At 31.2% G+C, this 11,851-nt stretch overlaps 1 protein-coding gene across 1 annotated transcript in view; it reads right to left on the bottom strand.

Annotated features, from left to right (window-relative positions):
- The window catches only part of LOC108752198 (lachesin), a 393,798-nt gene that overhangs the window by 174,404 nt on the left and 207,543 nt on the right, over positions 1 to 11,851 (bottom strand). Inside the window, exon 3 of the mRNA XM_018492871.1 lies at positions 514 to 724. Coding sequence (XP_018348373.1) covers positions 514 to 724 — 211 coding nt within the window. The remainder of the gene's footprint in view (positions 1 to 513; positions 725 to 11,851) is intronic.

The raw sequence follows: 11,851 nt of genomic DNA, 5'->3' as shown, positions 1-11,851 counted from the left end.
AATAAATATTAATATTTATAAAATTTATAATATCACTGTTTATCTTTATGTAAATATAATATTGGACAAAGTTCAATATGTATCAATTGGATCAATTTTATATAATACATCTTCTTTAGAATTTTCTAATGTTAAAAAATGAATTGGTTAAATTGATCAATTAGACTACACGTACTAAACAATTTCATGATAGCAGCTTTTTATCATAATCGTTAAATCTCAATGTCGATGGCGAGTTGCAACTCGTTAATCCTCAAACGACGGGGATTTTAGAGCACGATGCGACATCGAGAGGATAATCCCACGACGGAGCACTTAAGCGTTTAAACTTTAACCCGTTCGATCGTACCAACCGGCTCGTGTCGCGAACAATCTTTTCTCCGAGACAGCAGCCGATCGAAAAGCAGCCGTAACATACGTCTGCCATTCGAGACAAGACTTCGAACAGAATCAAGTCAAGGCCGCAATTTACGTAACCGGGCTCGACGAATAAATAATACAAGCGGTACTCACCAACCACGTTGAGGCTATAGTTGAGCGACATCTTCGGCTCGGTGCTGACCTGGCACTCGTATACGCCAGAATCGCGCTGCTGCGGCGACTTGATTTGCAGCGTCCAGTTCTCCGACTTGTCCGGATGGATCACCTGGAACCTCAGGTCCGACGTATACATGAAGATGCCCGCACTCAGGATATGCATGTCCCGTTTGCGCATCCAGGACACCTGCAACGTAAACAGTACAACCTGTAGTTGCATGTTTGCTACGCAAATTTAACACAATTTGCTGCCGCAAACTGACATTTTATTTTCTCAATCACCAATCTCTCGAATCTGTGTAATTTAAAAAATTCTAGTGGCTCTAAACATCTCCAATATTCTAGCTCAACAAAGAAATTTATGAAGATTATTGAAACAGTATTTAGTTGAAACTGTACACAGATATTTTTTTAGTCAAATAAAAGTATATGTTAATGCTTGAAAATCTTTTACCGATACTATCAGTTTTTATCTTAAATGTTATTCATGTATTAAAAGAGAAATAATGGCAAATATAATGTTAGAACAACTTTTCTTTTAAAACAATGTCACTGTTTTGTTTCTTAAATTCGACATTACCGATATATACGTATATATAACGATTGACAAATAGACTAATTTACATAAACTTTGAATCACGAAGATATTCAAATTCAGGAACACGTTATAAATGTTTAGTACCGGAAGTTCTCAAGCATCAACGCTCGTGCCGCTACAATACTGGCCCGCGAGAGCCTGCAACGTCTTGGTCGTGTTAGAACAAAGACTAGGGAAAGCACCCACAGCATCGTAAATCCCCGGTTGGTCGACGTGTGTGTCGCAAACGATCTCTATAGTCTCTCATTGTTTTGCGCGCGAACATGTCTGCCGGCTATTTAATGCGCCGTCAGAGTTCCGGGGCGTAATTTCCGAGCGCGCGTTGAAAACGGCAGCCAAACGCAATTATCAGATCTCTTCCTCCTCCTAAAGACTTTTCTCTCTGTGCACTGTAGTTTGAATTTCTTTATCACGAAAGCTGTATTGAATTCGTATAAATTAATTTTTATGCGGGCAAGCGTGGCTTAAGTGGAGATTTGCGATTTCTTTTTAAAAGAAGAAATAATTTCTTTAAGAATCCGATTAAATTACTTTTCTTCCCACACATTTAATTTTTAATTCTATTTAATAAAATAATATAAAAATATAATTATAATATTGAATTTTAGATACTTTTTAAGCAACATAAAAATTAATTAGTAACAGTCGCGTTTATAGAATAAATCTAGAAAAAAGAGATTTTTCTTATTATATTGTACATATAGTATATTTCTGTCGTGAAAATTTATAATAACGTAAAATAATTTGGCGCACATTCAGAAATTGTTTTCAAGTCTTCTCATTTCCTAATTTTATTTTTTAAAAGTTTCATTAAGTGATCAGTCGATGGTGTTTTTAACAATGTGTACAAGCCAAAGAGACAAGTAATCTAGATAACGTTCAGTATATTCATTAAATGGTAATAAAAGATAGAAAGCTCAATTTAGGTAGATGGCTTAGCCACGCATATCACGACGGCGTATGATGCACTAGCATGATTGGATGATACCTTTGCGAACAAACGCCACGGACTAATTCACGCAGTGTGCTAGTGAATCAGAGGTCAGCCACCAGCAATAGCGATCTACCCCGCGGGGTAGTGCTGCATCAAGCGGATTGATTGTCTCCTATCTCGCGACGATCATCATCGGTCAACCATGAATTTCATTTTGCAAATTGAGTTTCCTGCCTAAGGTAGCCACTGGAAGAGAACTGAACGTTCAGTGCTAAAAGCATTAATGTACAACATTGGCGCTGTAAAAACAATTGATTTTTGATGAACCGTTGATGAAGATTGATTATCCCACCAAGGGTCCCGATCGATGTATTGACGTACCCAATTGTGTTCAAGCACGGATCAAAAGCACTTTGACGTTTGAACCGTATAAACTCTATGTATGTCAAGACATATGTACGTTATCGAGATACTTTACATTCTAATAGATAATTTAATCGATTTTGATTACGTATTTGTTATGACAAATTATAAACTACAGATTTATATATATTGCTTATAAAATTTGTGTCATAATTAATGAAACATTTCATATAATTTATCCTTCATGTGTAAATATTTATCTCTTTCATAAAACACAAAAGACTTCGTTCTTTTTAATTTTACAAATAATAAGGTTTTTAATAAATATTTTTTAAATGCTCTTTTTGAGAATATATAATAAATAAAATTAAGCATTAATTATGTACTTTGTTTATAGTATAATATGTGCATCGATAATTGTCGAAATTCCATTTAGTGACAAATCGACACAAATGTCGTTTTATCTTTCTTTGAATTCTATGTGCAACAAAGACAGAACAATACTTAATTATGTCACTAAATGGAAGGCACCCATATTGTGATTCTACAATTAATAGGAATGAGATATTTATTATGATCTAATTCAGGTAATGTTCTCATTATGGTTCTCATTATGGAATTGCTGCATGACAGTTATCCGTTAGTTGTCATACGATATGCTTAATACGTTTACTATAGGGTTGTTATTAGTGATGCCTGTTAAGCATTAGTACAGTATACAATACATTTGCGTCAAAAGCCGCGGATGATTCGCGCGTTCTAATGCAAACGTATAGAAGAAAATTTTGCTCAATTACATAATTTCTACACAATTATATATAATATATAAATAAGTATGCAAGCTACGTATTTGAAATTCGAAAATATCTCATATTAATATACATTTATAGAATTAATAGTATTTTATACAACTTACACGTATTTTTTCTCTTTTTTCTACCTTCCTCTCTCTCTTTTATTTTTTTATAAATTTAAACTTTAATAAAATAAATTTCATATTTTTTTTCTATATTATATTATATAATATCATAAAATGCGAATACTACGTTATTGATGAGACAATGTAAAATACTCTTTATAGAGAAATATTCGAATACATTTTATATTTGCAATATTTTTGATTCCAAAAATGTAGAATGTTATAATTAGCAGCATTTTTTTTTTTTAGTTATTATATTTTATACTGTTTTATATGTAAAAAGCAGATATTATCAATTTTTTTTATGTACGCTCTGAAGAAAGGTCAAAATTGAGTCGCAACATGTAAGCTCGAGATTATAGATTACAGACTATTAGTTTTTAAATACTAAGTATTCTCACTTTGCGCATCATTTTCCACCTACTTCTAGATGCTTTTTTCTTATTCAATTTTCTTTTATTATCAATCTTGTACAAGCAGCAATAATATACATATAGAAAGAACGGTTTTGTTAAAATATTTAAAAATTTAACTAAAGCATATAGATCTGAAAATAATTTTACTTATTTTCAATTTATTAGACAAATTTATTGGGCTATTAAAATAATTATATATATAAAATGCTCAAATTAGACTGTCAAAGCTTCATGCAGCCATTATTCATTCATACTTGAAATTTTCTACATGTTATTTTGACGGATCAAAATTATTTTTAAATTTATATTTATCTAAAGTTTAAATACTTCAACAAAATTATCCTTTCCTTTTATAGGTCATATTTTTTATTTTGTTCACTAAATATCATAATATTGTACTCTCAATAGAGTTAAATTTATAATAGTAATTGCTTATTTACGAGTTAAACTGTTATCACGTGTAATACATTCTATTTTTATACGATCTTAAATAAGCAGTTTAAGATAATTGCACGATATTTTAATCGATTACGAGAACGGAAGAGAATGCGATATAGATGTTATCGCATATCGTTAGCAATGTAAAACCGGCAAATTCGTCACAACACATACGGTTTATCACGATGGTGGCATCTACATGCGCTTCATTATTTATGAGGTCGCTGAAATGGTTTGATCGCCGCTCATTGGGGATTGACGGGTATCGATTTGACGTGTCGCAAGTCCGCGACGACGATTACGCGTCGATCCACATGATGGATGTTTCGCTAGTGACGCGATGAGATGAAAAACGAGATTCCAGGATCGCGAAGACAAATCTTACGAACTTTTATTATAGAAAGTCATGGCGATCCCAGTTGGCGTATATTTGAATAATTGAATAGATATTCAATGGTGGTTGACATATCTATGCATGCAAATATTATGTCAAATCTGTCAACTATCAGATTCACAGATTACCGAATTTAATTATTTACCAGTGAAAAATAAATAGAATAGCTATTCCACCTCGCAGAGAGAAAAAATTTGATATAAACGCTAATCCTAGGCCATAATGATAAATTTATTTGCACATATAGAGATTGTAAATTATTTGTAAGTGTAATTAATATTTGATCTTTTTTGTACTCGCTATAAAAATTATTTGCAACAAATGCAAAATATTTATCAAATATATTTGCTATAAATAGTAAACAAATTTGAATATTCTGTAATCTCTTCTGAGTTTATAGCAAATTTTTTCTCGAGAAAAATTCTTATTTCGATTTTAGCTCAAGTAATGTTGACACAATTGGTCCTTATAAAGTTTAGTAGATTGCATCGCGCGATTATTTGATTATTAAAACATATTTTTGATGACTTTCGCTTTTTGAATTAGAAAGCTGACGACTTTCTCGTTTTTTATATAGTTATTCGACATTGTAATTTGGAATGATTTTCATCATCTGACTGTGAGTGTTAAATCCGTTGCGACAACTCTCGCGAATTACTAGACAATTGTTGGAATAATGAACGATATTTGGACACAGGAGCTTCCTGCAGATATCTAGCGCGAACAATGGTCACGATGCTCTATACCGAAAGGAGTTTGTTCGCCGGAAACTAATGCCCTGTTCGCCAATTTCAAATTTGATACGTGTTCGACCTGCATCGGTGCATACTGACTTTAGCTCGAAATGGAACTTTTGTGATTCGTGATAGTTTATTTTGTTATAATATCTTGAATAATTTTATTTCCTTTTCTTTTGCTTGCGAAATTCTCTTGCTTGAGAAAAGAGGTTCATCAATCAGTCTCCTGATTTATTAACTTGTAAAGAGCTTATCTATATATCATACGTCATATATTTATTAAATATATATTTATTATATGTATTTATTAGAAATCTAGAAAATAAATTTTATAAAAAATATATAAATATAATAATATTTTCACTATAAAATATGAAATAATTTTTTCAACATTTATTATAAAAATCAGCTTGCTGTAAAATATAATATCAAAAGTATATCATCATTCATTTGTTACAATATTCTTTGAACGTAATAAAGAAAATTAATAAAATTGAAATAATTATTGTAACAATTATTAAAAAAAGTTTTAAAATTAAATACATATTTAAATATATTTTAGCAAATAATTCTGTGTAAAGATTTTGTCTTTCTTTTACTTTGTTTCAGCCTATCGAAAATGTGTCGCTATTGTTGAACACACGTGCACATCTATCGCAAAGGCTTTTTTCAGGCCATTCGGCAGCCACATTTTCGCAAGTAATCTTTTCCGTTCGCAGATGGAATCCACTCGATAGAAAAACGTCAAAAGCTTTCAGCCTTTTGAGATAAGTGCTTGCATTGTGCGTAAACTGTCAACTGTGCGTTACAAAGCAGTAGTTAATATTTCATCAGTTTTCTGCTTGAATCACCGAATCGAAAAGTTTTAAAGCTAGAATATTGTTAAAAAAAAAAAAATATATATAAACATAAAATATTGAGAAATTAAAAATTAAATTAAAAAATCAGAACAATTAATTGCAGTAAAATGTTTTTTATTAAAAATTTATTTAAAAAACAGTTAAATATTAATATATGTTGTATTCTTGTAACCTTCCATGATTAATAAACATTAGAATGATGCTTCTTAATAATATAAAATATCTTTATGTGCATTTGCCCCATCGATGGAAAGTTTATCGTCGATTTAAACGATAACGAATGACTAATTACTTCAAATATTTCGCAATTGTACCAAACAATACGCGTGGCACACGATTAATAATGACACCTGAATTAAAATAGAAAATGCCGTGCGTGACAAGCAGCGTGCCGTTGATGAATTTTAATTACAGTCGACACATACGTTCTCGCACCACAGGAATAGAATTTATAACGTTCCGTTGTTGCGCGTGGACGATTTAATTTAACAGACTAACAATTTAACGCTCGGCATTTTTCCCTGTTGCACTCGCACGTTTATTAATCCATTCGGTTGCTCATAACGAAATAATTCTATTTTTCGCGCGATCGCTTTCACGATATTTCACGTGTTAATTGTGGTCGAGTTATCATCAATACCTCGATTATGCATGCATGGATTTATGTGCGTATAACTTCATGATACCCCTAGATTCATTTTCACGTTTCGCATTTAATATTAAATGGATTGATCTGACATTGAATCTTATTACACTAATTACGTTCACAGTATGATCGTAAGCTAAGAATCTCATGCACCACATTTAACACTAAATGAAGAATATAAACGTATAAAACTTTTATTTCATAAATTTTATACGAATTGCCTCGAAAGTCCTGCAGACGATAAAAATTCGTAACAGAAATTTTTTATATAAATTCGTTTTTTAGAGATGTTACATTTTTAATAAATAAGGAAAACATGCAATCAATAAAGAAATAATAGCAATGCTGCCATTAACTCGGATAACACATCTCAAATAGTAGCTTTAAATCTTAAACAGCAATAATATAATAACACAGAAAAAGTGCAGCCGTATAAAATTTTTAATTGTTTAATTTTTAAAAATTAAGTTCTTTTATTCTATCAAAAATGAAAAATTATTCACTGAGCTTTTCTTTGTTTGCAGATTTGTTTTTAGAATGGAATGGGATGAAACATGTCGTGTTCAAAAAATCGCGCACCTCGATATCTGTTTACGTTTTACAGGTTTATATATCTGGAACAATGTGATTTATGATTCATAAACATGACCCTATATATACCAATTTCCATAGATACATGAGACTAACGATACTATTGTGCTGAATGGAACGTTTGTAAAGTGCTTAAAAGTCATATTTTCTCTCAATGCATAAGATGCTAAAGATACTAAAATAGAAAAAAATAACATAATCCTAATGCATAAATAAAAATTTAAAAGTTACAATCTTATTAAAGACAAATCTAAAAATATATTTCGTATTGTGAGCTTTGAATTATTCATCAATTTAAATATATTTTGTTAAATACTATTTTTTTATTAAGAATATGAAGTAATAAATAAATAATATTATATCTCAAAATTATTTTTTATCAATAAGATTTGATTTCTTTTGGTGTGTACTTTTTTACAAAATAGTGCGTTTAATATATTTACAATTAATATCATGAGTGCCAAACGAAATCCTGTGAGCGTATATATTATATTATATTGATTAGAATGTGCAATTAATTAACAGTTTTATTTTCATAATTTATTACAATCACATATTTTAATGAACAGATTAATTTGAATTTTGGAATCAAAATATTTGGCACAAAATAGAAATAAAAAAAAATAAACTTTAAAACACACTTTACGATTTTTATTTTAAAATACGTGATTTTATTTCCACAATTAACAGATCCCGCAAACTCTTGTTATCCGAAATAAGTGACCTTGTACTCATTGCATCCACCGAAGTGGTCTAGTTTCACACGAGACCAAAATAAACGCGCTGTGATTTTTCTGTGCGAAAACATGTCGATTATACAGAATGTCCCACCTAACTCGAGCATCTGGAATATCTCGCTTGGTTTTTATGAGAGGAAAAAATGTTTCAGATGAAAGTAAAACGGTTTCAAGGGGGACGTATTTTGGTCATATTGTCAAAAAACCAATAGTTTACGAGATATTTTATCCTCCACCTAGAAGAAAGACAACATGATCAAAATACGTCCCCCTTGGAACCGTTTCACTTTTATCTGAAACATTTTTTCCTATCATAAAAACCAAGCGAGATATTCCAGATGCTCGAGTTAGGTGGGATCCCCTGTATAATTATATAATGAAAATATTTTTATTAAAATTCGCATTTTCAATAAGAATATTTATCAAAAATGAAAAAGTTTTTAAAGCAAAATCAATTTTATTTTTGTAATTAATCGAGAATATTTCTCAGATTGTAGTCGACCGAGATAAATCGCGTTCGTTAAAAGCGCTAGAGTCTTAACTAAGGAAACTGTAAGATAATCACACTGTGATTTTTCTATGTGAACATATTGGCGATATCGATCCATGAATTCAATCTAGTGGCAGAATTGACCAGTACATGCGCGCGATGGTGTATCATATTTCAAAGCACATATATACGGAAAGAACAATGTTGTTGAAGTATTAAAAAATTTAGCTAGATAAAAACCTGAGAACAATGACGAATTTTGATGAATCATTAAAATAATTACGTAGAATCTCAAGTATAATGAGTAGGAATTTTTGATCGTCCTTATGATTATTTTGAAGATTCAATAAAATTATTTTCAAATCTGTATCTAGCTAAATTTTTAGATACTTCTTCTAATAAAATCATCCTTTTCGTATTATACACATCTATTTTTATATTTGTTTCTTAATATCGCACATACTTGGCAAATTGCGCATTTGTTGAATTAACTACTTATATAAGATAAAGGTACTACTATCAAGATAAATTAAATAAAAAAGTGTATTACTTTTTTAGCACATAATGTATTATTATATGTGCAATTTTGTGCTATTATTTAAATGAGAAATGGTAATTCTTGGAAATATTATTGTTTCAATGTCATATTAGTGAGTAAAATTATTTCTTTAAAAACATTTTACTTAATTCTAGGTAGATTTTGTGTTAAATAATTTTATTATTAAAATAATTAGTGAAAATAATTGAAAATGTATTTCAAATAATTATTTCACATGGACTGTTGAATATAGAATTTCTTGCGTGATAATTAAATTCAATATACTAGATACAAGTGATTTTGACAGAATATATAGAATTGTCGAGTGCGCGTAATAATGTACAATAATCATGTTACACAATGTCGATACAACAGTAATTGTACAGTTAACGAATTGATTCTCGACAAAGAAATTAATGCATATTCTACATTACAATTGCCTCAAATGCAGCGATGGAAAATTGTATAAAGTACAGACACAACATACTTTGTTATCATATTTATCATCAATATTAATGCCAAACTTTCATCAATTTTTTATTATGCAATTATAGAGACAAGTTTAAAAGCCACCATAATAATATGTTGTTTAATCGATATCGATATCCATTTGATGGTGCAAATTTGACGAAAATTGACAGATCATTCAATTAATCGCGGTATCGTGAGAAAAAAATTGCATCAGGAAAATCAGCTTTATATTTCATATAGTGAATTTTGTTAATTAATCGCGCTTGCAAAAATGATTATTATTGTATGATGTTAATTAAATATCGCTATTATTTGCACATCAATACTTATTTTCATTTGAAATGAATGAGATAAATAACCGTGATTTGTCGTGCTTAAACATTGACAGAGCTCTATATGTAATCTAATAAAATTGGAAAATTAATAATTCCATTTTTCAGCCGCGTTTTTAACATAAGTCTTCTCTCCTTAAAATTAAATTATTAATTTTCCAAAGACACGAATTTTTTGTATTAAAGTACCACGAAATGTCTCAACTACAAATATATTAAATATTTTCCTCCAAGGGAGAAATAGACAAATCTTGTGTTTTCTCGAGGAAACGCGCGAAAAATAATTTGCAACTCGCCGCGGCGATACGTGACCACGCGGGGCCAATTTGCGGTAACAGCGGCGTGCACTCCGCGGCAGACGTGCTGCCTGGGACGTCGCGCGGGTTTCGGAATCCATTCCTCCTCCCAGAGAAGCACGAAACGCGATAAACAAACGGAAATTACATTGCGGGATCCCGATAGAAAAATAGAGGCGCGTACCTACCTTATGGCAATTCTCAAAGCGTGACAAAGAGCAGGTCGCAGTTTGCTCGAAAACTTTCGTTTCTTATCTCAAGGAAGGAGAGAGAGAGAGAGAGAGAGAGAGAGAGAGAGAGAGAGAGAGAGAGAGAGAGAGAGAAGAATCTATGCGCGTCATTTCGGGCATGCGACGCTTCCGAATTAGGACACCGCAATGCCCCAACCGCGGGGAAACGAAGTCGCTTTATGTACCGCTGAAATTTACATCGATGCAGCTGCGTCGCGCGCAATTTGCAAATGCACCAAGAGTACCTCCAATGCGAATCTTTCCTTAGTTGAGACACGAGTTTTGCGCTGCCGCAGATCGTATAGATAAGAAATGCGATTCATCAACCATATTGCAAATGGCTTTGCGAGCATTCGAGAAAAGAGCGAGGTTCTTGCTTCGTTAGTTAAGTATTTAAGAAATACATATTCTCAAAAGAAATTACTTCACAGGCCAGTGCGTTTTTTAATATTGTAACAAAGAATATCTTTTACTTATTCAATATTTTTATGCAAATACATCTAAGAAATTTTCAATATGCTACTGAAGTATCTAACTGTAATATATAGATTATACGAGACTTTAAATTCTAGTTTTCGTCAAAAAAGATTCACGCTGAAATATTTTGATATAACAAACTAAAGATATCAATGTTTATTATATTTTTCATCTTTTTCGACATTTTTTGTAACTGTGTCAGCATCGTGTATAGTCAAATCCTTTTGAGACTCTACGTTGCTAGCTGTAGTAAGTTGTTTGAAACTCGGTTGACAGATCCTTTCGTATCACATCCGTGTTTGCTTCTATATGTCACTAGAGAAGCAAGACGAGCAGATACGTAAAAGAATACGGATAAGAGAATAAAGAAATTTTACGTTCACAGATGATTTTTCGCCGCGACATGTTCCAAGGATCTACCGTTGCAATACGCATCGACGAAATGTATAAAAGTGTGGCCACGACCAGAGAAATTTCTCGTGAAACTACTTCCTAGGTCCTAGGATATAGTCGTTGGAGATCGAGCTCGACACCGATATCAGTACGCGATGTTCTGACTTTTTCGAAAATTGAAAAAACTCAGCGAAATTCAATTTCAGATAGTGAAGGCTATACTTTTAGAGAAAATTAAATAAATAATTAAATTTCAAGAAACGAATCTTCTTATTTTACGTTGAAAACTTTCCTGTTATATTATTCACAATTTGAAAAAAAAAATGTAAAACTAAAATGTCTATCTCTTTGTAGTACTATTTAAAAAATGAAGTACCTACTTCGTAAGCTATACATAAAAAATAAAAACAATAAATGTACAATAAGCTTAAAAATATAAAAATAATATATTAAA

Source organism: Trachymyrmex septentrionalis, unplaced genomic scaffold (genome assembly GCF_001594115.1).
Source record: "Trachymyrmex septentrionalis isolate Tsep2-gDNA-1 unplaced genomic scaffold, Tsep1.0 scaffold59, whole genome shotgun sequence".
NCBI classification, from domain to species: Eukaryota; Metazoa; Arthropoda; class Insecta; order Hymenoptera; family Formicidae; genus Trachymyrmex; species Trachymyrmex septentrionalis.
This window is presented reverse-complemented; position numbering and strand designations above follow the sequence as displayed.